Genomic DNA, 27,571 nt, shown 5'->3' with positions numbered 1-27,571 from the left:
TGTAAAACGGGGTGAACGTGATGGCGAGGGCTAAATTCTAGCCCCTGTACGAAGTCCCAGCATGGGGAGTGACCCCAGTGGGTGTTCAGTAAATGGTGAGCTGGGATGGCCAATCACCCTCCGTTCTCAGTTGAGGCTCTCGGGACCAACATGTGCTCAGGGTTAAGGCCTGGGGGAAGAGCGCAGGGGGCCCCTGTCAGAGAGCTAGAGGTGGAGGAGCGATTTGCAGCCCGTTGACTACCGCCCACAGGTAGGCCCAACGTGGGCAACCATGTGGCCGCAGGGGCCCAGGGAGAGGCCAGGCGGGCAGGAATGCAGAGAACTCACCATGCCCAAGGCCCTCACCGTAGTTCTGCTGCTTCAGCCGGCTCAGGATCCTGAGGACCCTTCGTTCCGGGACTTCTGAGGTGTCTGCTTGCTGGGGGTTGCAGGGAAGCTTCTTCCGGGACCGCAGCCGGCCTATGGCCGCCTCCATCTCTCTGGCCTTACAGGTGCCTTCCTTCAGCTTCTTCTGGTAATAGCTGGGGAGGCAGTGTCCGCCCCGCTCAGCCTGGCTGCGTTTAGTTCACCCTCCTCCCCACTCATTCTTTCTGAGCCCCTGGTCTGTCTGGCCAGCTCTGGGACAGGGACACAAGCCCAGGAGTTGGGAGGCCTGGGTTTTAGTCCCAGCTCTGCCATTGACTTCTCATGACTGTGGGCAAGTCACTGCCTTGCTGTGGGCTCCAGTCACCCCTCAAGGGAAGTGGTTACCTCTACCCTGTCACTGCAAGGCACTTGACTTCTCTGGGCTTCAGGTTTCCCCTGGGTAAAACGGGTCAGTTTTCATGTTCTAGGATTAAATAACCAGACCCATCAAGTATTCAAGAAAATTGGCCCATGGAAAGAGCTTTGGTAAATGTTACCATGATGTCTGTCGCTGGTATTTTTGCTTAGATGTACACGTGCTCTGCAAGGCAGCTGTGCAGTTAACCTGCTCATCTTCCGGATCTGAGTTTTATTTGAGTTTTATTTTCTTGACTCATTGCTACTTGCCTACCCTCTAGACCGCAGCACCTTTCATCCATTCAGTAAATATTCAGTGGGTGTTTACCGCATGCCGGCTGCTCATCTAAGTGCTTGGGGAAAGCAGCAAGAGATCTCCATACAGGCCCCTGCCTCCTAGTCTCTCTCAGCCCCTCTCTCACTCCAGCCACTGCTGCAGAGTGACCATTTCCACGTGGATTTTCAGCAGCTTTGCCCAGGGACAGTCTGACATGGCCTCACCCCAGCAGCCTCTTACCTGGAGCTTCTCTGACACATAAGCAACCCAGAAGTCCAGGGGAATTAAACCACTGTGGGGTCTACCCTTGACCAAAGGAGCTAGCAGCTGAGGGATACGGGTTTCTTTTTGTTCTCCTGACAGAATTCTGAGCCACCATTCAGTCTCCTCAGAAGATCCTGGGGGTGGTTGACTCACTAACACACGCTTGCATCGTTCTGTTCACATTCCTTCTGTCACTCCTCCCTGGATTCACTTTCTAAAATCAACCACCTAGGCACACACCTAGTGGGAGAGTCGGACCGTGAACAAATCAATACGATACCCTGTCCGGAGTGGTGGGTGTTCTGAGAGCGAGTAAAGCTGGGTAGTAGGGTAGTGACGAGGGTCTATTTTTGCTTGCAGTGCTCGGTGCGAGTCTCAGAGGCAGTGGTGTTTGAGCAGAATGAGGGGAGGAGAAAGTCAGATGGATATCTCTGGAGAAACAGTCTTTCAGGCAGACAGAATGGCATGTGGGAAGGCCATGAGGTGAGAAAGAGCACAGTGGGCTCTAGGAATGGCAGGGAAGCCAGAGGGGCTAGAGCCTGCTGTGTGAAAAAGAGGGGGCGACATGTGCAGCAAGATGGCAGGGCCAGTCCACCCAGGGCTTTGAGGCAGTGGTGAGGGGTGGGCATGCTACTTGGTGTTGGGAAACCCTAAGGCTTAAGCTGCTGGTGCTGCTAGGGCCTCTGCTGATCTCTGGAGCCTGGAATTTGGGGTTTTAATGAGCTTCACACACAGAACATAGAAATTGAATACCAGAGCCCTCACGTGAAAGTTGGATCTGGACCCCTCCGTAAAACGAGGATCTGAAAAGGCAACGTGTTGAGTGAAAAGATGAACCAGAAAATAACCTCACCCCACAGAGGCCAAAAGGACATGAGCAAAGTGTGTGCAACTTTCTCGGTCACAATTTTAAAGGAAATTGCTTGCTCTCCACTTCCTGTCTCCCTTTTCCAAGGACTTGAATTAAGATGTGTTGCTGGTAAATTGGCTTAGGATTGCCCTAGGGAATGGTGGAACAATAAGTTGGAAAGGAGCTATATGTTGTGCGCTGGGCAGCCTTGTCTTCCTGCCTGCTTCTCCTGGACTGTCAATATAAGAGAGAAATAAACTATCTTGTTTGAACTATAGTGCATTGGGGTCTATTCCTGAACTAATAATGCCGATCTACAATCCTATACCCAGCTAAACTGCTCAGTGTGTGATTATAAACCCTTTTGCAGACACATAAAATCTCAAAAATTCTGCATCCCATGCATTCTTTTTCAAGAAGCTACTGGAGGACATACCCTTCCAAAATGAGGGCATAAACCAAAAACAGAAAAAGAATATATACATACAGAAAACAGGCAATCCAACACAGAAGAGAAGCAAAGGTAAAGGAAGATGGTGAAGGGAGATCCCACATTCGTACTGCAGCTGCCATAAAGGACAAGTGTAGATTAGATCACTATAGCTTAAAAGAATAGGGCCATTTCGAGGGCTGGCATTAGTGCACCAGTTATTGAATCACTGCCTTTCTAACCCAAAAAAGTTACTAGGGAAACATCTCCCATTATTATTATTTTTTTAAGTTCATTTATTTTGAGAAATAGTGCAAGAGAGTGAGTGTGGGAGAGGGGCAGAGAAAGAGGGAGAGAGAGACAGAATCCCAACACAGTGCTTGAACCCGTGGACTATGAGATCATGATCTGAGCCAAAATCAGACGCTTAACCGACGGAGCCACCCAGATGCCCCTCCTATTATTTTTTAATCAAACCAAACAAACCAAGAAAGATTAAGCAAACCGAGAAAAAGTAAGACAATGTAATCTAACAAACAGAATCCTAATCAGAGGAAAGGAAGAATACCTAGGATGACAACAGACTCCCAGGATGACAACTCTGCAACAGGCCTGAAAAGAATCCAAAAATAAGAAGAATGGAATTATTTAGAACATGCCTCCAAGAAAATGAAACCCTAAGAAGGCACAGAAATTATTAATGAGTACAAAACAAACATCAAGGCAATTGTCAACTTCAGGAGCTAAAAAGATAAGGAAATGAAATCATAGTATAATAAAAAAAAAAAACTCAGCTATTAAAAAATTGCATAACCGTAATAATAGAACCCTCCCCCCAAATGATTGACTCAAAAATTATATTAGAATGGGTAGAGGAGAGTTTAGGGGATAGTCGTATCAGACAGCTAAATCCATACATTAATAGGAAATCAATAGATACAAGTCTAAAAATCACTAACTAAAATATTGTAGTACAAGCATATTATTTAGAAGTAAGGAGAGAGTCAAAAAGTATTTGCCTTGATAAGGGAGACTTCAGGGAGTGGGAAGCGTGGTGAAGAGTGGTGTGGGGAACTATAAGTGTTTATTATGAAGCTTTTTGGACAGTTTGGCTTTTTAAACAATGTACACATTAGTTTTTAAGAATTAACTCAAAGGATAAAGAAAGTTCTGTCAGTTGAATACTAACCAAAGGAAGTTGCTATAGCCATATTAATATTTAAAAAACTAGGCCTTAAGATAAAAAAAATCGCTAGAGACACAAATGATTACCGTAGAATATGATAAAATGTTCAGTTCATCAGGAAATACAAAATTCCAAACATGAAATATAAAGTAAAACCGGATAGAACTACAAGGAGAAGTAGACAATCTCGTATCACAGAAGTGATAATAGATACTCAGCGCTGCCAGTGTGTCACATCAAGGAATCCATAGACTATCTGTAGACGAATGGATGTGGCTGTGTTCTGATAAAAGTTTGACTATAAAAACAGCGAGCTGTATGTGACCTGCGGACAATAGTCTGACGATCTCTGTCAGCTGTAGACTTTCCCTAAAACTAAAATCCACAGGAAGAAGAGTTTGGAAGTTGAGTCTACCAAGTTAGAAGGTTTAGGTAACACCTAGGCTTTTCACAAATATGCCATAACAAAGAAAAAAAAAAAAAAACCAAGGCTACATAAATTCAGAGTGATCAGTCAGTAATTGAACTGTCTACAAAAACAAAAAATTAACACTCATCAAGGGAAGAGGTTGGTCGCTAAACACAACAGAATCCAGTCTCTAAATCATATCATCTAAAATGTCCAGGACACAAAACAAAATTATCAGACATGCAAAGAAACAGGAAAATGTGGTCCATAGTAAGGGCCATAAAAATAAACTGATGGAAAGCAACCTTGAGGTAGCCCAGATGTTGGATTTAGTAGACGGTGGCTTTAAAGGAGCTATTAAATGGGAATGCAAGCTGGTGCAGCCACTCTGGAAAACAGTATGGAGGTTCCTCAAAAAACTAAAAATAGAACTGCCCTACGACCCAGCAATGGCACTACTAGGCATTTATCCATGGGATACAGGTGTGCTGTTTGGAAGGGACACATGCACCCCCATGTTTATAGCAGCACTATCAACAATAGCCAAAGTATGGAAAGAGCCCAAATGTCTATTGATGGATGAATGGATAAAGAAGGTGTGGTATATATATATATATATATACATATATATATACATACATACAATGGAGTATTACTTGGCAATCAGAAAGAATGAAATCTTGCCATTTACAACTACGTGGATGGAACTGGAGGGTATTATGCTAAGTGACATTAGTCAGAGAAAGACAAATATCCTATGACTTCACCCAGATGAGGACTTTAAGAGACAAAACAGATTAACATAGGGAAGGGAAACAAAAATAATATAAAAACAGGGTGGGTGGGCGCCTGGGTGGCTCTGTCGGTTAAGTGTCCGACTTCAGCTCAGGTCATGATCTCACAGTCCATGAGTTCAAGCCCCACGTCGGGCTCTGTGCTGACAGCTCAGAGCCTGGAGCCTGCTTCAGATTCTGTGTCTCCCTCTCTCTCTGCCCCTCCCCTGCTCATGCTCTGTCTCTCTCTGTCTCAAAAGTAAATAAAAACATTTTTAAAAATTTAAAAAAAAAACAGGGAGGGGGACAAAGCATGGGAGACTCATAAATATGGAGAACAAATAGAGGGTTACTGGCGGGGGTGTGGGAGGGGGGATAGGCTGAATGGGTAAGGGGCATTAAGGAATCTACTCCGGAAATCATTGTTGCACTATATGCTAACTAATTTGGATGTAAATTTTAAAAACATTACATTAAAAAAATAACAAAATAAAAAAAGGAGCTATTAAAAATATATTGAAATAATTGAAGGAAAATGTGATCTTAATGAATAGAGAAACAGAAACTACAGACCTGAAACAAACGGAAATTCTAGAACTGAAAGGTATAATAACTGAAGTGAAAAAAGTCACTGAATGGGCTTCACAGGAGATTGGAGATAGCAGAAAAACAGAAAAAAGAATTAGTAAGCTTGAAGACAGATCAATAGAAATCATCCAATCTGAAAAACAGGAAAAAAAAATTGAAAACAAATGAACAGAATTACGTTTCTGGCCATAATGAAACAACTCGTACTGAACTTGTCCTTCTGCCATAAATTACTAGATACATGAACCAACTATGTGAAATTCTTGTCAGATATTGAACAGCAGGCAGCACAAGACTATAATCCCCGAGAGAAGAGAAACCGATGAGGTGATCTCTCTAGAACTTCGCCTGGAGGTACTTCCTGGGCTGCAGTGCGGGAAGTGGTATCCCAAGCAGAACAGTAGATTCACTGAGGTAAGAGGACAGACATCGTAGCTGGGGAAGATGGGAGGCCCCTGGGATTAGAGTATCAGAACATCACAGAGGGGAGCCAGGCCAAGAAAGAGTTGCCGAAATATGCATGGGGTACTCTTAAGTCTTTGGTTGCGTCCTGAGCAGTATACACGTAGCGTGAACTTTTACGAAGCCAAAGAACAAAAAACAGGGAGGAGAGTTTACCTAGGACTGAAAGACACACGAGTTTCAAACGGCCAGAACAGAAAGACTTTGGTGAACACCTGTGGAATTAGTGGACACCTTAGACGGCTCCTTTTAAGTAGTTGGGACTAAATCAACCCTAGAGTAGAGACTATTCTGGATCTTCCCTTACAAAGCTTTAAAACCTTAAAAGAGGCGCGCCTGGCTGGCTCAGTCAGTACAGCCTGTGACTCGTGATCTCAGGTTGTGAGTCTACACTGGGGGTAGAGTTTACTAAAATAAAATAAAATAAGATAAAATAAGATAAATAAAATAAAATAAAATAAAATAAGATAAAATAAGATAAGATAAGATAAAATAAAATAAAATAAAAAATAAGATTAAATAAAATAAAATAAGATAAAAAAATATAAAATTAAATTAAAATAAAATAAAATAAAATAAAATAAAATAAATAAGATAAGATAAGATAAAATAAAATAAATAAAATAAAATAAGATTAAATTAAATTAATAAAATAAAAATAAAATAAAATATAAAATAAAATAAAACAATACCTTGAAAGAAAGAAGACTATCCTCAGTAACTTAACCACCTGCCCCCCAGTTCAACACTTTAAAGAACAAAATCCAGGGGTACCTGGGTGGCTCTGCGTTGACAGTGAGAAGCCTGCTTGGGATCCTCCCTCTCACTCTCTTTCTGTCCCTCCCCTGTGCTTTCTCTCGCTCTCTCTCAAAATAAACTTTAAAACAAAAAGATGAAAATCCAGACATTCAATAAAGGAAATGCCCCAATATCCAGCATCTAATTAAAAATAGCAGACATGAGGGGCGCCTGGGTGGCTCAGTCGGTTAAGCGTCCAACTTCAGCTCAGGTCACGATCTCGCGGTCCGGTCCGTGAGTTCGAGCCCCGCGTTGGGCTCTGGGCTGATGGCTCAGAGCCTGGAGCCTGCTTCCGATTCTGTGTCTCCCTCTCTCTGACCCTCCCCCGTTCATGCTCTGTCTTTCTCTGTCTCAAAAATAAACATTAAAAAAAAATTTTTTTAAATAAAAATAGATAAATAAATAAATAAATATAGCAGACGTGAGAAGAAGCAGGAAAATGACCAGTAAAAAAGGAAAAAGAAGTTTATATAAACAGACCCAGAAATGAGAAAGATGATGGAATTAGCAGAAGAGGACCTTAAATGAGCTATCATAAATATGGTCAAGGATTTAAAGGAAATATGAACGTGAGAGAAATAAAACCATGGAATAGAACTAAATGAAATATGTAAACATGAAAACTGCAAAAGCTGAAATGAAAAATTCACCGGATGTGCTTAAGAGCAGATGAGACTCAGCAAAAGAAAATATCAGCAAATGAGCATTTAGCAATACAAACTATTCAAAGTGAAGCGCACAGAGAAAATTATCAAAATGATCAGAGCCTCAGTGACCTAGGAAACAATTTTTCTTAATGCTTTTTTATTTACTTATGTTAAAAGAGAGAGAGGATCATAAGCAGGCTCTATGCTCAGTGTAGATCCCAATGTTGGGCTCAATCCCACAACCCTGAGACTGTGACCTGAGCCGAAATCAAGAGTTGGACACTCAACCAACTGAGCCACCCAGGCACCCAGGAAACAATTTTAAGTGCTATGGAATTGGAGTCCCAGAAGGAGTAGAGAGGGGGGCATATAAAAATAATATCTAAAGAAAAATGTACATTTTACATCTAACAAATTACATTTAACAAATAAATTTGATAAAAACTAGAAACTATAAATCCAGGAAGCTCAACGAACCCAAAGTAGGATGAATACCAACAACTGACCTATAGTCTCAGGACTGATAGAATGAGCCAGTGAAATACGGGGACGGCGTGCTTAGATTTGTTCTTTCCTGTTTGTTACAATCTGGTTTTCTCCCCCTTTTACAGATACCTTACTTCACAACTTCTAACTTGAATTTCTCCCCCTAGCCACTAAGATTTAAAAAAAATTTTTTTTAATCTTTATTTTATTTTTGAGAGAGAGAGACAGTGTGAGCAGGGGAGGAGCAGAGAGAGGGAGACACAGAATCCGAAGCAGGCTCCAGGCCCTGAGCCTGTCAGCACAGAGCCCGACGCGGGGCTCGAACCCACAAACCGTGAGATCATGACCTGAGCCGAAGTCGGACGCTCAACTGACTGAGCCACCCAGGTGCCCCTAACTAAGATTTTAATATATGAAGTTTACAGGGGGAGAAAAAAAAAAAAGGAAGCTTACAGGAAAGTTTCTGGTTGGGGGGAATGAAGGAGTTGAGGGCACATGCCATTGCAAAACAGGCCAGTTCGGCATATGGTTATTTTAGTTCAAAGCACTTGAAAAACAGCAGATACAAGAAGAACATTCAGATCTTTTTTTTTCTTTTCTCTCTCTTTCTAAAAGCAGGTGATAAAATTCCCATGTGAAAGGTGCCCTCTCTGTACCAGGAGGAAGAAACATTCTTATCACAAGAGATGAGGGGCCTTGACTAAGAGAACTCCATAACAGAGCTTGTTAAAATAATTCTCTTTCTTTGGTCGCCTCTATCGTTGCTTTGCTTCTGCACAATCACTAGTCCCTGTTCAACCTAGGATGTAAACACTCGGGCCGAGTCTTTCCTTTGGTTCTCCATTTTTCTCATAAGGGCACCCATGTACATATAAAGAAGATTCGTATGCTTTTCTCTTGTTCATCTATCTTTTTTTTTTAAGTTTTATTTATTTAAGTAATCTCTATACCCAACGTGGGGCTCAAACTCACGACCTCGAGATCAGGAGTCACATGCTCTTCCGACTGAGCCAGCTCTAGGCTCCCGCTCCTGTTCATCTATCTTCTGTCAGTCCCAGTTGGAAACTCTTAAGACAGTAAGGGAAGGGGCTCCTGGGCGGCTCAGTCGGTCGAGCGTCTGACTTCAGCTCAGGTCACCATCTCACGGTTCTGCATCAGGCTTTGCACTGTTGATGCAGGGCCTGCTTGGGGGTCTCCTCTCTCTCTCTCTCTCTCTCTCTCTCTCTCTCTCTCTTCTGATCCTTCCCCGCTCATGCTCCCTCTCTCTCTAAAAAAAAAAAAAAAAAAAAAAAAAAAAAAGACAGTAATGAAAACCTTTTCCTCCCGTAGGCATTAAATGCCATTTTTACTTGAAAGAAAGACAAACTATGGTTATTGAGCCTTTGGTATTGGGCAGACATTTCTCTAAAAGTGGATGAAGTTAGCCCATCGCTTCAAGGAAAACGGACAGCATTTGTTGCCTGTGATAGAATTAAAGCTTTCAAGAAAAAAGTTAGAATTTGGGGAAACTTAAATCCATTAATATGGGCATATGCATGTTCTTATACAAAATAGTTTATTTATAGCAGTGAAAATGAAATCAACTATAGCCACACACAACACTTCTAATACTTAAAGACTTTTCTGATGTTAGTGATAATAGTGTATATTATATATGTACTGATTATAATATATTTGTACTATATATATTAGTGTATATTATATATGTACTGAATATAATATCAACATTTGGAAGATACATATTATTTCCAAATAACCAGCGCATGTGAGGAAAACATTCATGGGAGAAGAGCCATTCGAACTATAAGACAGACCAGTAGACTTTTATTTAAAGAGTACAGGGGTGCCTGGCTGGCTCAGTTGGTAGAGTGAGTGGCTCTTGATCTCAGGATCATGAGTTCAAGCCCCATGTTGCATGTAGAGATTGCTTAAATAATTAAACTCAAATAATATCAAATAAAATAGTAAAGTTCATTGATAGGGTTTCAGATTTCACATCGCAATCGCAGAAGCGTCTACCCCTTGTCAAGTCTGGTGTCGTATCAAAAAAAATATCCACATGATATGTAGATATGAAATGAAAAGGCTATTAACATCCTCCCTCTTACAGTTACGTATCTGAGTTCTTCATATACTTCAACTAAAGCAAATTGCAGGGGCACCTGGGTGGTTCAGTCGATTACGCGTCAGACTTTGGCTCAGGTCATGATCTGATGTTCATGAGTTCGAGCTGCGCATCGGGCCCACTTTGGATCCTTGGTCCCCCCCCACCTCGCTTTCTGCCCCTGTCCTGGTTGCTCTTTCTTTCTTAAAAGCAAATGAACATTTTTTTTAAAAAGCAGTATATTACAATAGATTGAATGCAGAGCAGATAGGAGAATCCAGCTGTCTTCTTCTATGCCAGACTCTGAAGGGATTTGCAATATTGTATAACAATGCTGTTCTTCTCATTAACTTTTGTTTTTGAAAATATAGTTATTTTTTATTAATTTTTTAAAATTTTAGGTAGGTTCCACACCCAACATGGGGCTTGAACTCCCAACCCTGAGATAAAGAGTCACATACTCTACCGACTGAGCAACCAGGTGCCCCTAAAATGTTTTCTGATGTTAACATGTAATGGGGTTATTAGTGTTAAATAAGTTAATAAGTATTGAATTTGTTTCCCTCAGTTTTAAGTTCAAATGTAGAAAATATTGATAGAGGGGTTCCTTGGGGTCCCCAGTAATTTTTAAGAGTGTAAAGGGAGGTTGGCTAAAAAGTTTGAAAACCTCTGCTCGGGAAAAACTCTTGCCCATGTGTCCCGGGAGACATATACAAGAATATTCACACTGTTTCTATCATAGCTGGAAACCGAACATAGTCCTAATGCCTATCAGCAGGACGAATAAATATATTGTGATATAGTCATACATAATAGTATGTAGCAGCGAAAATAATAAACTCAGCCTTTGGTATTGAGCCTTTGGTATTGGGCAGACATACCAAAGGCGCCTGGGTGGCTCATTTGGTTGAGCGTCTGACTTCAGCTCAGGTCATGATCTCATGGTTCGTGAGTTCAAGTCCTGCATTGACCTGGCCGCTATCAGCATAAAGCCGTCTTCAGATCCGCTGTCCCCCCTCCTTGCCCCTCTCTCGCTCAAGCTCTCTCAAATATAAATATAAACATTAAAAAAAGAAAGAAAGAAAATGATCAATGATCAATAGTTATACACAAGAACATGGATGCATCACAAGAAGATAACGTGGAAGAGAAAAAAGTAACAACTTACTACAGTATGAGTCTACTCATATAAAGTTCAAAAATATGCAAAGCCAAACAATAAAGTATTCAGGAACACAAACAAGTGTGAGTAAAGATCAGAAAGCACCACTGCATACCTACCAGAAAAAAGACTGACTACCAAATTTATACAAGGTGTGGGGCAACTGGAACCCTCATATTGTTGGTCGGATTGTAAAATGGTACCGTCACTTGGAAAAAAGTGGGGTGATTTCTCAGAAGTAACGTACAAACCCCTACAATTCCCTTCTGCATGTTCCCCCAAGAGAACCAAAATACGTGTCCACAAAAAGACTTGTACAAAAATGTTAATGGCAGCTTTATTCATTATAACCCCATGCTGGAAACAGCTCAGAAATCCATCCATACGGGGCGCCTGGGTGGCTCAGTCGGTTAAGCGTCCAGCTTTGGCTCAGGTCATGATCTGGAAGTTTGCGGGTTCGAGCCCCACATCAGGCTCTGGGCTGACTGACGGCTCAGAGCCTGGAGCCTGCTTCGAATTCTGTGTCTCCCTCTCTCTCGCTGCCCCTCCCCACTCGTTCTTTGTCTCTCTCTCTCTCTCTCTCTCAAAAATAAACATTTAAAAGTAAGTCAATCAATAAAGTAAAATAAAATAAAATAACAAAGAAATCCATCCGTAAAAGAATGGATGAACCAACTATGGTAGACTCGTGAATGGGACACACTCAGCAATAAAAAAGGGGTGAACACTGACACCCACAACGACATGGACAAATCGCGAAAGCGCTGTGCTGAGTTCAAGAAGCCACACTACGACTGCAAACCGTATGTCTCCACTGATGCGAAGTTGCCTACAGGCAAAACCAATCTGTGATGGAAAACAAACCAGAAGAGAGCGATGGCCCGCGCAGGGGTGGGTTCAGAGGGCGACTGGGAGGGGTCAGGAGGGCCCTTTCCGGAGTGATGGTAAAGTTCTGTATAACTTGAGAGGGGTTCAGGTTGCCCGGATGTGGGCGTTTGCGGAGACCCAGACCCTGACGATCTGTGTGCTTCACTGAATGTAAATTATACTGCAAGAAGGGATTTAAAAAAAAAAACAAAACAACAACAAACCTCTAGAGAAATATTGATCTTTAGTCATTGATATGTTTGCCGAAGTATTTAGAGGAAAATGACCCTAATTGATTTTGAAATGAATAAAAAAACCCAATGTGGATGGGTGACTAGAGGGCTGAGTACACAGCAGATAAAACGAGTATGGCGAACGGGCAGTGATGGGATCTAGGTGGTGGGTAAGTAAACATTCGCGTGAAATTCTCTCCAATTGCTGCATATTTGAAATTTTCAATAAACAAAGGGGAAAAAAAAAAAAACCAAGCAGTGAGAACTTAAGAACAGAAAGCAAGGGAGTAAGGATTCGTTCTTGTTTGGGGAGAGTGCTTTGTGATTAGGGCAGGGCACACAGGGCTCTGAGGTTATTGGACAGGATCTGTTTTTAAACTGGGGACATTGGGGCGCCTGGGTGGCGCAGTCGGTTAAGCGTCCGACTTCAGCCAGGTCACGATCTCGCGGTCCGTGAGTTCGAGCCCCGCGTCAGGCTCTGGGCTGACGGCTCAGAGCCTGGAGCCTGTTTCCGATTCTGTGTCTCCCTCTCTCTCTGCCCCTCCCCCGTTCATGCTCTGTCTCTTTCTGTCCCAAAAATAAATAAACGTTGAAAAAAAAATAAATAAAATAAACTGGGGACATGGACACATGGGAATTTGTTTCATTGGTTTTAAAATTATACATGTATGTTCTTCAGAGTTATATATATTTAGAGTACTTTACAGGGGCTGGGGGGATAAAGACCTTTTTTGTCTTTGGGGTTGCTAAGCTGGAACAGCCTGCTATCATTCCCCCTCCTCTGGCCCCATGTGGACAAGGCCTGGTCTCAGCGACAGGGACAGGCCCCTGTGGGGGAGCCAGAGAGACCAGCTGGGGCATTCTCCTGTCATGTGTAGCTTTTAGCCCTTGAGTGTCGATGTTCCGTTTGTATGTAGCCATACCTTCCTTAGACGAACCACTAACCACCCACCAGCCCACTCTGGAAACGAACCACTAACCACCCACCAGCCCACTCTGGAAACGTGGGGAGGCCTCCATCTCTAGGGTTCTCTGGCCCCAGGCAGCCTCCATTACATTCCTTTTCTGAGATCGCGACACTGATAGAGCAAGAAAGAATTCTGCTGCTTGCTGCTGAGGTTGTTAAACTAGGAGGGTGTGAGTATGGGGCTGCCAGTTGCCATCGTTCCCACTGTGAGAAGAGCCTAGCTGAGCTTGGAGCCAGTGTACAGAGATGAGTAGGAGGGACCGAGCCTTAATGGTATCATCCGGTCTCCTGGATCCAGCCATTCCTGAGACATGATCAGTTATGTGAGCCAACATATTCCCCTTTTGCTTCAACCAGTCTTATTTGGGTGTCTTTCACTTGCGACCAGGAACCCTAACTATCAGCTGTCAAAATACGAGGTGCCATTTCTGGGTCTGCGACCCTCCACCCCCAGCCACCAGCCCCACTCACTCGGTGATCTCCTCTAAGGCTGCCTCGGGTAGGGCCAGCATCTCCACCATCAGGGACAGGATCTCAAAGAGCAGAGTGTGGGGGTTGGGGGGAGCCGTGTCCGTCAGGGCGCTCTGTTCTGGGGACATGGGATGATGTCTGCCATCACCATCTGGCAGCTCCGGAGACCCACCCTCCACCGGCCTCCAGGCCCCTCCCCGAACTCTCGCTGCTCTGGGCTCATCCCTGCTCACCCACGGAGGAGAAGAAACGCCCGCTGTCTGTCATCACAGCCAAGAAGTCCTTGAAGCCTACACGACCATCTCCTGTGGAGGCCAGAGGTACAACAGTGGGCAGGTCCCAGGCATTGCAGCCCAGGCGTGCTTACTGGCATCTACTCAATGGGTCTGATGATAAAACACGTATACGGCACATACTGAACACATATAACACATGTATTCACTGCATAGATCTGTGGTGCAGACGGGAAAGTGGAAGGCGAAAATTAAAATCTCCTGCGTGGGAAGCTCCCAGAACTTGGGTCCTAGAGATAGCAGCCTGGATTCACATCCCCAGTCCACCACTTGCTATCTGTGCAGCCTTCGCGAAGTCTCTGAACCCCCCCAAGCCTTAGTTTTCTCATCTATAGTCATCCCTGTATCATGGATGATCACGCGAGGCAAAGTGTTTAGAACAGGGCCATGCATCTCTTACGAGCTCACTAACTGTCAGCGACTGTTATTATTACCACGTGCCAGTCACTGCACGAAAATTATGCACCCACAGGAGTCCCCCCTCGGCCTTCAAGGCCCAGTTACCTGTCTCCGGCCTCACCTGGTGCCAAGCGCCTCCGGCACGAGCGTGTTCTTCCACGGGGGGGCCACGTTCCCTGTTCTGGGCCTTTGCACATGCTGCTTCCTCTTCCCGAATCCTCTCTACCGTCCTCCAACTCTCTCACTTAGTAAGCATCCTACGTGTGCTTCTGCCTGACCAACACCTGACCGAGTCAGCTGCCCCATTAACCACTCTCATAAATTTAATGGAGGTTCTGGAAGGCAGGGACTGGGTCTGTGTTGTTCTGCGCTGTATGCCCAGGACTTAAGACAGGTAGGTCTTGGGGGTGCCTGGCTGGCTCAGTTGGAGGAACGTGAGGCTTAGTCTTAAGGTTGTGAGTTCAAGCCCCACGTTGGGTGTAGAGATTACTTAAATGAATAAAACTTAAAAAAAACAAACAAACAAGACAGGTAGGTCTTAGCAGATGTTCTCTGAACTACTAGACAAATGAATGAATGGTCTCTCATCCTGAAAACCACCCTCTGGAGGTGCTTAATACTCTTATCCCCATGTCACAGGTAAAGCCTGAGGCACGGAGAGTAGAAAGCAGTTGCCAGAGGGTCACATAGGGGCAGAGCTGGGGTCAATTCCTGGCTTGTGTGTGTGGATTCGCTCTTGTACCGTGATGGAGGAAACACAGGAGGCCAGGTAGTGGCCAGGACCCCAGGACCCTTACAGCTTCACTGCTCCCCGTGTCGTGCATCTAGCCAATCAAACCACGTGCGATTCCCCTGACCACTCCCCCCCCATTCCTCTTCCCTTTGTCTACTGTTATTTCCACCACCAGGAATGCCCTTCTTCCTTTTCTCCCCACCTAACCCCTGTCGAATCTTTCACAATTTGCCTCAGGCATCACCTCCTCCAGGAAGCCTTCCTCCCTGATCCCTTCCTCCAAGCCACCTTAAGTACTTCTTCCTTTGATGACTCCTACTTCTGTGTCCCTGTCTAGGTGAGCACCTCAAGGGCAGGTCTCATGGGTCTTACACATCCCTTTATTCTCAGTGCCCAGCACGGGAATGGGCACACAGTGAGCATTTAATAAATATTTGGTGGATGAATAGTACCAGCAGGCTAACGTCTCCTGGACGCGTCCTGTGCACCAGGCCTTGTGCTCAATGCTGTGCCTGGATCGTCTCATTTGCTTTTCAGTAGCCTGGTGAGATGGGTACTGCTATCAGACCCATTTTACAGAAACAGGCGTGGTGAGCTTGTTCAAGGTCACACAGCTGGTCAAAGGAGCGACCAAGTCACAGGAGAATGTCCTGTGAAGCACACGTGAGGGCCTAAAAGGGAGGAGTCTGAGGAATCACCTATGTCCTGGGGTCAGAAGGTAGGTCGCGGTCATCTCTGGGTCCCCAGGGCCTCGCACTGAGTGGGTGCTCAGAGAGCAGTAACCGTGGGGGCCGGGACCAGCTACATAACTTGTGGGCCCCAGTGCAAAATGAAAACGTGGGGTGGGGCCCCTCACTCAAAAATTACGAAGAGTTTCCAGACCGTGACAGCAGACCATTAAACTGCGCGCAGGGCCCTTTGAGCGCGGGGCCCTGTGTGACCATGAAGGTCCCACGTGGCTGGTCCTGCCTGGGACTGAGAATGACACCTCCCCCCACTCACCATCGACATCAGCACTCATCAGGGCGTCCTCTACCTGGGCCGGTGTCAGGGAGATGCCCACGAGCAACAGGATGTTCTCCAGGCTCTGGGCGTCCACCTCGCCATGGCCATTGAAGACCTCAAAGTAGCTGCGGAAGGCTGGGGGGGGGGGGGCGCCGCGGGGTCACGTGAGGCAGGGACATTGCTTGTTGCTACCATTCATCCCACCCCTTCCAACCACCCTCCTGCCCCGGCATCCTTTAACACCATGGCTGGGAGGAGGGGCAAAGGTCACTAAAAGGACGACAGTGGAAGGCGCAGTCCCATTCACGCACTCTACTCACTCTACTCTCTATTACAAGGTCAGGCCAAGGGTTCAGCTGGTGCACCGAATGCTAACCTCCTTAGCGATCTTCATTTTGTACCAGGAGGGCACACGCCCTATTGAGGGCACCCCTGCTATGTGCCAGGCACTGTGCTGGGCTCTTTACGGCCGTGTTCTCATATTAAATTCTTACGACAACCTCTAAGAGTCGAATGCGTGTTCCTTTTGTAAAGATAGGGAAACTGAGGCTTAGAGATTAGCTGGGCAGGTCTTTCTGACTCTTTGGCTTTGGTGCTGTGTGGTCAATTATCTGCACGGATGTGGCTTCTAGAATAGCTTGTCTGGACCAGAGCAGAGGGCTGGAAGCACACTGAGAAAATTCCAGAAAAGCACCAACTGATACCAAAGCCACGGCCTGGTCATAACGTGAGAGTGCCTGGCTTCTCAGCCCTCTCGTTACAGCAAAATGCAGGGAGAGTCAACAGACCTAGAGAGACAGCTGGTTCCACCAGTTGACAATAAGCCGCGTTGCCCTCATGGGCTGAATTGCATCCCACCCAGATTCCTCTGTTGCAGCCCTAGTCCCCACTACCTTAGCACGTGACTGCATTAGAGGTAGGGCCTTTAAAGAGGTGGTTAAGTTAAATTAAAAAAAATTTTTTTTTACTTTAATGTTTGTTTATTTTTGAGGGAGAGAGAGACAGAGTGTGAACAGGGGAGGGGCAGAGAGAGAGGGAGACACAGAATTAAGAGCAGGCTCCAGGTTCTGAGCTGTCAGCACGGAGCCCGACGCGGGGCTCGAACCCACGAACTGTGAGATCATGACCTGAGCCGAAGTCAGACGCCCAACGACTGAGCCACCGAGGTGCCCCTTTAAATTTTTTGTTTGTTCGTTTTGTTTTAGATAGAGAGCGCGCAAGCAGGGGAGAGGGGTAGAAGGAGAGAGAGAATATCTTAAGCAGACTCTGAAGTTGTCAGCACAGAGCCTGACGTGGGGCTTGAACTCCCAAGAGTGAGTTCACATGACCTGAGTCAAAGCCAGACGCTTAACCGACTGAGCCACTCAGGTGCCCCTGGAGGCGGTTAAGTTAAAATGTGACAGTAGCATGGGTCCTGATTCAATCTGACGAGTGTCCTTACAAGGAAAGGAAATGTGGGAAGAGACACCAGGGATGCGTGTGCACAGAGGGAGGACCACACGAGGACACAAGGAGAGGCGGCCGCCTGCAAGCCAAGGAGAGAGGCCTCAGAAGACACCAAATCTGCCAACACCTTGATCTTGGACTTCTAACCTTGAGAGCTGTGAGAAAATAAATGCTCAGCCACGCAGTTTGGGATACTCTGTTGTGGCGGCCCAAGCAAACTCTACAATTGCCGTGGGTGAGTCGCTGTACTTCTCTGAGCCTCGATGTTCCTATCTGTGAGATGGACAGAACAGTGCCTCTTCTGAGAGCAGTTGTGTTAACTCAGTGCCTGGCACATGGTAGACTCTGAAGTCTGGCGCATAGAACAGACCCCAGGAAGGGGTCACGGGGAGCCAGAGAGCACTTTCGGGGAAGCTAGAAGGGGCCACCGCCGGCCACGGCTGACGGAGAGGTCACAGACTTGGGAGAGGAGAGAAGGGCGGAAGGAGGATAGCCGTGTGCTCTCCTGGGGGTGGGGTGGGGTGCGGCGGGGCTGCCCTCACCTTCCTCCTGCTTCAGGGTGAGGTGCTCCTCCGACCTCTCCTCCCGGGTCTGAGACAGCTTGAGGAGGCCGCGCTCCTCCAGCTCCTGCCTGCAGAGGATGGACCGGGGCAGGGGCACATATCCAGCCACCCACCCTGGCCCGGAGCCTCCCCCAGGAAGCTAGGGGAGGGTGAGGGGGAAGGGGGGGACAGGGGAGGGCACCGGGAAGACGCTTGGGAAGTCAAGAGAGTCTCTCAGAGTGACCCCCGGTGAGGAGGCGGCAGGGGTGAGGGGCCATGAGGGGAAGGGACACACTGTGGGAGGGTTAGGAAGGGAAAAGCTGTCAGAGATGGGGGGAAAAAAGACCTAGGTGTGGGGGAGGGAGGGGACCGGAAGTGAGGAGAAACGGAGAGAGGACACCCGAGCAGGAACAGGTGCAGTGACAGGGACGAGAGTCTGGAAGGGAGGTGCCGGGGACACTGGGACACGGGCTGTGACCTTGGGCGCCCTTTGCGGGGTGGCTCCTACCGTGCCTTGGAGCTGCTCAGGCTCCTGTCTCCGCTCGGGTGCAGGAGTTCTGTCCTTCTCCAGCCCGCGTCCAGGGTGGGGGGCGGCAGGGCCACCACGGGCCCTGGGACCGGGGTGCCCCCAGGGGCGGGGATTGACCCGGGGGCTGGCAACCGGGCCCAGGATGGGGCCATCACAGGGGCCGGCGTGGGGGTCTGAGGCAGGGTCAGAAGCAGGCTGGGGGCTGAGCTGGGCACAGGGGTCAGGGTCCTGGGGGACTTCCGGTTTGGCAGGGCCCGGGCCTTGGCCGTCGCCCTCCGATGCGTGGCCTCCACCTCTTCCACCTCCAGCAAGCACTTCATGAAGCCTTGCCGAAGGTTCCCGAGGTTCTGGGCCCCTGCGGCCACCGTGGGCGCCTGAGGCTGCTTCTGCACGGGATCCAGGTCCCTCCTCTCTCCAGTGTCCCTCATCTCCTGGGGACAGGACACGGGAAGGGACCCGGGAGGCCTCCCGCCAGCCAGACTGTCCCACCCGAGCTTCTCCTGCCACTCGCGCTCCGGGCCCTGGTCTGCCTCTTTCCTCCATAACTGCCCGGGACGACGCACACGAGGCGCCTAATAAATGCGCACTCATTCGTCCGGCAAATCCAGCCACGTCCTGCGTCTGTCCCTCCCAATACAGGGATGGGCCGTCCCCAGTCCACCTCTCCAGCCCCCAGGCCATGCCGCACAGACTCCTGGGCCCTTTCTCCCAGATGAGACGCAGGGCTTGCCTCACACCCTGTCCCTGAGGGTATCGGCTCTGCTTCGTCCGTCATTATCTTCCTAAAAAACATCTCCTCCCTGACCAACCCCTCCAGCTACCAGCCCAGGGCTCTGCTCCTCTTTCCAAGCTCCAGAGTACAAGGGCATCCTCTGACCGCCCCCCCCCACAAGACGCACACACACGCCTACGTGCAAACACACGCGCATGCGTGTGCCTCCACGTACACACTCACACTTACGCCTTCCCCAGCTGGACTCCAAATACCACAGCCCCTCCTTCCTCTTCCTGCCCACCTGTGCCCTCCCCACCCCCTACTCTGGGTCTACTTACTGGTGGAGGAACAGGCCCTGGTGTTGGCTGGGTCTCCACCCCCTCGACCCTAAACAAGGGAGAGACCCCGGGATGGCAGAGGGGCTCAGCTCAAGACTTGTCCTTTGCGCCGACCGTCCCTTCGCCCCCAGGACACTCAGATGATCCCTGCATCCCTCCGGCCTTCTAATCTCAGAGGGGCCCCTCATTCCCTCACATCCCCACGTGAGGACAAGGCCCTGAAAGCACAGGTTTGCAGCACAAAGAATTCTGGTGTCAGAGCTATCATACAGATGGGGAAACTGAGGCCCAGAGGGGCGTGACTTGCCCGAGGTCCTACATCAGGTCAGGAGGAGTCAGGACTAGAATTCACCTCACCGGTAACTTACCAGAAGCATGTCCTTGTTGGGCCAGGGAGCGGGGTAGGGGATGGCACCAGGGGATGGCTTACCCTCCTTTTGGGGGGTCCGGTCCTGGCGTGGATGGTGGGAAGGAGTTGGCCGTCTTTTCCTCCAGAGTTGCCAGGGGCATTCGGGGCCCTGCCCCCTGAGAACTGTCCTCATGTCCCCCTGGGCCAGGCTCTAGCAGAGCCCCCTGTGGCCTGATACGTGGGGTGTCCACCTCCTCGGGGGGCTTGTCTCCCGCTTGCTGCCCACGGCTGCAAGAAGCCTTCACCGGCTGTCCTATGTCTTCCCCATTAGCTGCCTGGTGACCTGGGGGAGGCCGCCACTCTGGGTCCTGCCAAGGACAAGGATACCAAAATGAGGAGTCCCATCCTGGCTCCCAGGTGAATCCCACAGTCACCTGGAGACCAGTTATCACAGGCTTAGTCTCATCCAGGCACTGCAAGCGTCCTCTTACTGCGTGCTCCCAGCACCCCTAGAAAGCAGCACAGATTCTCGTGTTCAGGGATGAAACGCTGGGGCCCGCAGGAGTCATGGCCCACCCAAAGTCATAGGCGTAGAAGGGGAACTTGGAGGAAGTGAGGCAGTTCCCTTTAGATAGGGTTTCCCGAGGAGGGTTCAGAGTACAAGAATCCCTAAAAAAGGAGTTTTACGTCAACTGATACAGGACTTATTATAAAGTGACTTATGATCAAGACAGTGTGATACCGGAATGAGGACAGAGAGATAAATGGAACAAAGAGAGTCCAGAAATAGGCTTCCACATGCATGTTCAACTGCTTTGCAACAAAGGTACAAACCCAGTATGGAAAGGAGTCTTCAGTAAACGGCGCTGGAATGGATGGATGGCCACACGCAAAAAACTGAACCACTATCTAACACGCACGCACGCACGTGCAAGGATTAACTCGAGACGCATCCTGAAATGTAAATGTTAAGCCTAACGTGAAAAAATTCTTGAAGAAAACATAGGAGAACTTCTGATGTGACCTTGGGTTAAGCAAAGATGTCTAAGAAACAACACCAAAAAATCAAGCCCTGACGAAAATATTGATACATTCGGCCTTATCAGAATTCAGAACTTCTGTTCTTTGAAAGTCACCGGTAAGAGAATGGAAAAGACAAGACACAGACTGGGGGAAAGACATTCGCCAATCACACATCTGATAAAGGACTTGTGTTCAGAATATATAAGAACTCTCCAAACTCAATCAGAAGAAAAGAATCTGATTTTTTTTTTAAAGGCAGTAAGTGAAAGGACAAGGCACAAAATGGAAGGAAAAAAGTGTGTAAATCGTTGGTGTCATAAGAGTTTAGTATCCACCATATATAAAGAACTCCTACAACTCAACAATAAGATGACTAGTCCGATGAAAACAACAGGCAAAATATTTGAATAGACATTTCTCCAAAGAAGATCTACGGATGGCCTAGAAGCACATTTACAAATGGTCAGCATCGTTAGTCATTAGGAACATGCAAACCCAGGCCACCATGAGAGTCCACGAGGCACCTATCAGAACACTTAAAATTAAAGACCTGGGTGGCGCAGTCGGTTAAGCGTCCGACTTCAGCCAGGTCACGATCTCGCGGTCCGGGAGTTTGAGCCCCGCGTCGGGCTCTGGGCTGATGGCTCAGAGCCTGGAGCCTGTTTAAGGGGCCTGGGGAAATTTTAGTGTCGGGGGGGGAGGTGACAGATAAGGTTTGCTTTCTTGATTGTGGTGCTGGCTTCATGTGCACCAAAACATCAAGTTGTACAGTTGGAGTATGTGCGAGCGTGTGTCCATTATACCTCACTGAAGCTTTAAGGAAATAATCTTAAAATGAAAATAAGTGAAAAGGTATTTTGTAGTCAAATGAGTTCGAAAAAGGCACCACGCTCTAGCCATCTCCTGCGAGGTCCCACAGAAGCTCGGCCGCTAAGAAGCAGCTTCTAGGATATCCTAGCGTGAAGAAAACTTTGAGCTTTTTAAATCCAACATGTGCCCGTTCTTATCCTACACGTAACCCCCAAGTCCTCCCTGCCTCCATCACCCCTTGACATCCTGTGGGGCCACTCCGGAAACAGGTTGTAAAGGCTTGCCGTGGGCGATCAAGAATATCTAGAATATCCCAGTGACCCACACAGACTGGGCACTCGACATCGCGAGGGCACAGAGAGGAGCAGACACGAAATGGGGGGGCCCCGGGAGGCTCCTTGGTCTCTCCCAGAGAGCAGCCATTCTGTGCCCTCCTGTCACATCTCCGTGGACATTACCTGGTGGCTCTCGGGGGCCTGACCCTCCACCATCCCTGGGTTCTGATGTCTCCCCTGTTGGTCCTCGGTCTCCTTCCCTGAGCCCTGTTGCTGCTGCCCTTCTTGTGCCGCGGGGACCCTGGAAGGCAGCACCCCCAGCTCACTTCCTGGCTTGGCCTGATCACGGCCTCCTTGCCGCAATCCGGGCCCTTGCTGGGGTGCCGGGGTTGACTGCTTCTTCCTGGGGAGAAGGACAAAGCGACACCTCAGCTCCTGGATTGGGCCATCGTTTTATATTCTTAGACTCCTTTGTATTTCCCAGAGCGCCCGTGCAGCACTAGGCACACCAGAGGTGCATACTTAATGCTGGAGAGAATGAATGGAGGACTGACATGAATTCCCCAAATCCCAGATACTATGATGTCAGTGTTTCGGCGCGTTAGGATTTCATTATTGTTGTTGTTCAGAATAAAAAGAAACATCAGGGGCGCCTGGCTGGCTCAGCCGGTGGAGCATGTGACTCTTGATCTCAGGGTTGTGAGTTCGAGCCCCACCTTGGGTGTAGCGGTTACTTAAAAAATAAAAGAATCTTAAAAAAAAAAAAAAAGAAAGAAAGAAAGAAAAGAAAAAAAGAAAAATCAGAGAGAAGAGAGATTGAGGGGCTTGAAGGCTTGAGCCTAGGCCCATAAAGCTGAAGGAGACAGCTCAGGGTTTCAGTCTGTGCGGTCTGATGTCACTTTCATGTTCTGGAAGTTTCAGGCTTCTTCCTATGGATGTAACATGTGTATTTCTCATGGGGATTTAGTTCATTACCATCTTCAAACAATTGCCTAATTTTACACAGTTACGATTATGTCTTGTGTACGGTTTTGCCATCTTTTTTCAATGATCGTTTTAACCTAATTTTTTTCCGTGCCAAAACATCTCTCATACACATGCCTTTTAAGTGGAAGTAGAAAATTCCATATTCGATAAATAAGCATATTCGACTTTGCCATTCCTCTGTAGTGGGTATTTAGGGCATACTGGCATTTCCAGCATTTTTAGCATTTAAAATGACGTGGCAGAGGGAAAAAACTTGCGTAAAACTTTGCCCGCGTCGCAATTATTTCCTCAGCGTGTATTTCTAGACATGGATGAAGGTAAAGGTATTTTTAAGGCCGTTGAAACAAATGGCCAAGTTGTTGAACAGATGTGTTGAAACGGTTTCTATTTCTACCGGTTCCCATCTGGGCGGAGGGGGGCTCCGACCTAGCTCTGTTTCATTTCCCTAACTTTCCATGTAGAAGAGATTATTCAGAGGCTTTTGGTTATAAGCAAATTAAAACGATATGCTGACTAGTCTGAACTATTCCTGTTTCTCAAATCTTTCCCTTTTTGCTTCTGTCTGTTTCTCTTTCACTTTCCTCTTTTGAAAAAGATTACACTCTGGGGCTCCTGACTGGCTCAGTCGGTGGAGCATGGGACACTTGATCTCAGGGTTCTGAGTTTGAGCCCCACGTTGGGTGTAGAGATGATTTAAAAATAAAATCTTTAAAATATAAGAGTCTCGGGGCGCCTGGGTGGCGCAGTCGGTTAAGCGTCCGACTTCAGCCAGGTCACGATCTCGCGGTCTGTGAGTTCGAGCCCCGCGTCGGGCTCTGGGCTGATGGCTCAGAGCCTGGAGCCTGTTTCCGATTCTGTGTCTCCCTCTCTCTCTGCCCCTCCCCCGTTCATGCTCTGTCTCTCTCTGTCCCAAAAATAAATAAACGTTGAATAAAATATAAGAGTCTCATACTCTGGTTTCTTTTCAGATCGTATAAATCTTTTGCCTTTTAAAATAGGAGTCTTGGGGCACCCGGGTGGCTCAGTCGGTTGAGCGACAGACTTCGGCTCAGGTCATGATCTCACGGTCTGTGAGTTCGAGCCCCCATCAGGCTCTGTGCTGACAGCTCAGAGCCTGGAACCTGCTTCAGATTCTGTGTCTCCCTCTCTCTCTGACCCCCCCCCATTCATGCTCTGTCTCTCTCTGTCTCAAAAGTAAACATTAAAAAAATTTTTTTAAATATGAGTCTTACTGTAGACAAGGTAAAAATACAATATTTAGAAAATAGTAACAAGAATGCCATGTAAATGTGTGTTTCTGAGTCTCAGCCTCTCTTTTGTTCAGTCTTCCATTAATTCGGTGAACACATGTTTATTGAACATCTACTAAGTGCCAGGCACAGTCCCAGGCATGAGGGGTTTGAAGCAGAGCAGGACACATCAAAGAAGCTTGTGGTCCAGTGGGTCTAGAAGCCAGTGCAGATGGAAGGTTCGGGAGCGATGATGTAGCGGGATTTGTGCCCCCCGTGAGAGAGAAGATTAAGGGCGTATTTGCCTTAGGCTGGGAGTCCTGCCCCGTCCCTGTCCCCCAGGTGGCTCACAGAGTTCTCTCCCGGACCTTCTTTAAGAAGTCCCCAGCTCACCCCGGTTCTGCCGGCTGCCTCTGCTCCTGGGTCCTGAGCTCCCGAGGCCCTTCCTCTGAGGCTGCGCTGTGTTCTGGTCCCTTCTCTGGCCCCCCTGGGGCTGATGAGGGCTGCTTCCCACTGCCCATCCCTGCAGCATCTGGAAACGCAACCTGGAACAGAGATGCCCATGCGCTAGCCCAAGGGTTGGCCACAAGTACCCATTCTGGAGGGCTCCTCCCTCTCCTTGGACATCGTCCAGGCCTCAGGGACGGGGACATCCTGTGCTGACTGCGGAAGGCGCTGCAGAGAGGCGAGGAGGAGGAGGAGGAGGAGGAGGAGGAGGAGGAGGAGGAGGAGAAGGGAGAGGTGCAGGAGAGGGGAAGGGGGAAAGGGAGGGGGAGGAGACAGGGAGCTGGAGAGTGGCTAGGCGTAAGCCCAGCAGCGCTAAGGGCTCTAGCAGAAACCTACAGTCCGGGGTAGCACCTGAGCCAAGGGAACCCCCTGAGGACAGCCTGACGGAGCCCCCTGGGGGACATCACGACCCTCAGAAGATCCAAGAGAGGCTTCCACAATTTCTGCTACTTCACAGGTCAGGCTCTGGAACCGGATCTCGATGCCCATCTTGGTCTATCAGTCCCTGGCTGAGCCAGTGACTGGAGCCAGCTCCGACCCTCACCTGAGGCAGCAGACTCCAGACGACCTGCCTCAATCACTTGAGGACAGTTGTTCTAATGCAAGGTCGAGCCAACACTGAGGACACCTACGCTCGGGGAGGCAGGGTCTGTGCCCCAGGCAGTGGGGCTCAAAGGGGTGCCATGGCCCGCCCAAGGTCATATGGCTGGTTACATAACCGGACTGAAACCCATGACTTTGTTGAAAAAAAAAAAAATGAGGGGTAGAGGTGAAGGAAGCCCTGAACGCTTGCCCCAGCCTCCTTTTAAGACCGGCCCCCCTACCTTCAGGCGCTCTCCCTGCCCCCGAGGGAAGCCGTGATTTATAACAGAAGCTACAGGGAGAGGGTAACACTTTACCCAAGGGAATGTTGACTTTTTTTTTTTTTTTATGGTGACATTTTTGGCTCTGGGGAAACCAGATGGGAAGGAGGGCTTTGCTTTCTCTGTGCTCTTCAGTTCATGCCCCTTGGCACCTAAAAGAATGGCTGGAAAGAGGCTGAGGGGTACGATGGAGGCTTAGGGTGCAGGCTGAGGGCTGGGGAGGGTCGTGCTGGAAGCCTTGAGCAACTGTCAGGGGACTGGAGGGTCTAAAGGGGGCTGGGGGCACACAGCAGAGTAAATAGGAATTCTGGTTTTGCTCACCCAGCATCTATCCTGGTAAGAGAAGCCAGTGGAGTCAAGTGAGTACCACCTCTGGCTCCGTTATACCAAGAGATCCAGGCCACTCTGCTCTGCCACGGTGACTAATTCAGGGATGAGCATGTGACCACGATCTGGGCCAGTCGCAGTGATACCAGAGACTTCCTTCAACTATTGCAGAGAGGCTCTCTTCCTGTTGGGGACGCTACGCCAGAGGATGTAAGATGAGAAGATTTTAACCCGAAGTGGCCAGGGCAATCCTTGCCACCTTTCAGGAAGGGCCTGCCTGGGAGCGTCACACTGGAAGGCAGAGCCAACAGACACTCATGTAGCACCTTGATCCAGCCATACCCAAAGCACGCCCGTAGATTTGTCATCTACCCATGCTGACGTAGGGAAAGGTGCCGGCTGGGAATAGCAGGGTCAGAACATGAGGTGCAGGGCCCTACCTGGCTGATTTCTGAGATGGTAGGCTCAACACCAGGCCTCTTGCTGGTGGTGCTCATGCCAGGACTTGGCTGGGCTCCTGGAGCCTTGATCCTTCCCTCCGTGTGCATCTGGGCGTTTCCGTTGTCCGTTGTGCCACAGCCAGTGAGGGTGCCAAGTGAGGGGCATCAGTTGCTGTGGTCCCACAGGAGAAATCCAATCAAAGTTCCACCAAGGTCATTACCAGCCCACCTGGAACCTGTGATACAGAGAGCCTGGCTCAAGGGAATAGTCAGGGCCCAGCCCACCCCGGAGAGGGACGCAGTGGAAACAGAGAGCTAGCCACACATTCATCCTGACTCTCACAGTAACTCCGAGGAGCAAAGTCACTGGGCCAGGGTCCAATGCCAACTAGGCCACAGAGCAGGAATTAAACCGTGGCCTGTCGGATCCCCAAACACACGCACTTTCTCCTACCCCAGCATTTCCTAATGGGTGCTCTTTGGTCCTAATATTGGTCCCATGAGGTACAGCACACACACAGAAAAAAGAGTTCTGAGGCCAAATGCATTTGGAAAGTGCTGAGTTAAAATAGAATAGGCTCTGGGGCCCCTGGGTGGCTCAGTCGGTTAAGGGTCCGACTTCGGCTCAGGTCCCGATCTCGCGGTTCGTGAGTTCGAGCCCCGCGTCAGGCTCTGTGCTGACGGCTCAGAGCCTGGAGCCTGCTTTGGATTCTGTCTCCCTCTCTCTCTGCCCCTCCCCTGCTCACGCTCTGTCTCTCTCTCTGTCTCTCAATAATAAATAAACGTTAAAAATTTAAAAAAAAATTTTTTTTTCCCATCGTTTATTTATTTTTAAGACAGAGAGAGACAGAGCATGAACGGGGGAGGGGCAGAGAGAGAGGGAGACACAGAATCGGAAACAGGCTCCAGGCTCTGAGCCATCAGCCCAGACAGAGCCTGACGCGGGGCTCGAACTCCCGGACCGCGAGATCGTGACCTGGCTGAAGTCGGACGCTTAACCGACTGCGCCACCCAGGCGCCCCAAA

General features: G+C 48.3%; 1 protein-coding gene across 1 annotated transcript; it reads right to left on the bottom strand.

The window, feature by feature from the left end:
* On the bottom strand, positions 1–26,702 carry SPATA21 (spermatogenesis associated 21; the record flags this gene model as incomplete). Its single annotated transcript, XM_047082389.1, is given in 12 exon segments — positions 1–283; positions 286–521; positions 13,737–13,854; positions 13,970–14,041; positions 16,164–16,301; positions 18,155–18,243; positions 18,663–19,114; positions 19,737–19,785; positions 20,167–20,453; positions 22,377–22,596; positions 24,803–24,954; positions 26,547–26,702. Coding segments are annotated over 12 exon segments (2,139 nt in total), but the record flags the coding sequence as incomplete, so codon positions are not given.
* Positions 26,703–27,571: the final 869 nt, after the last annotated feature.

Source organism: Lynx rufus, unplaced genomic scaffold (genome assembly GCF_022079265.1).
Source record: "Lynx rufus isolate CCGP_SWC_20201006 ecotype Redwood Valley unplaced genomic scaffold, mLynRuf1.p SCAF_2, whole genome shotgun sequence".
In the NCBI taxonomy this organism is placed as follows: domain Eukaryota; kingdom Metazoa; phylum Chordata; class Mammalia; order Carnivora; family Felidae; genus Lynx; species Lynx rufus.
Note: the sequence above shows the minus strand (reverse complement) of the source record. Positions and strands in the feature narration are given on the sequence as shown.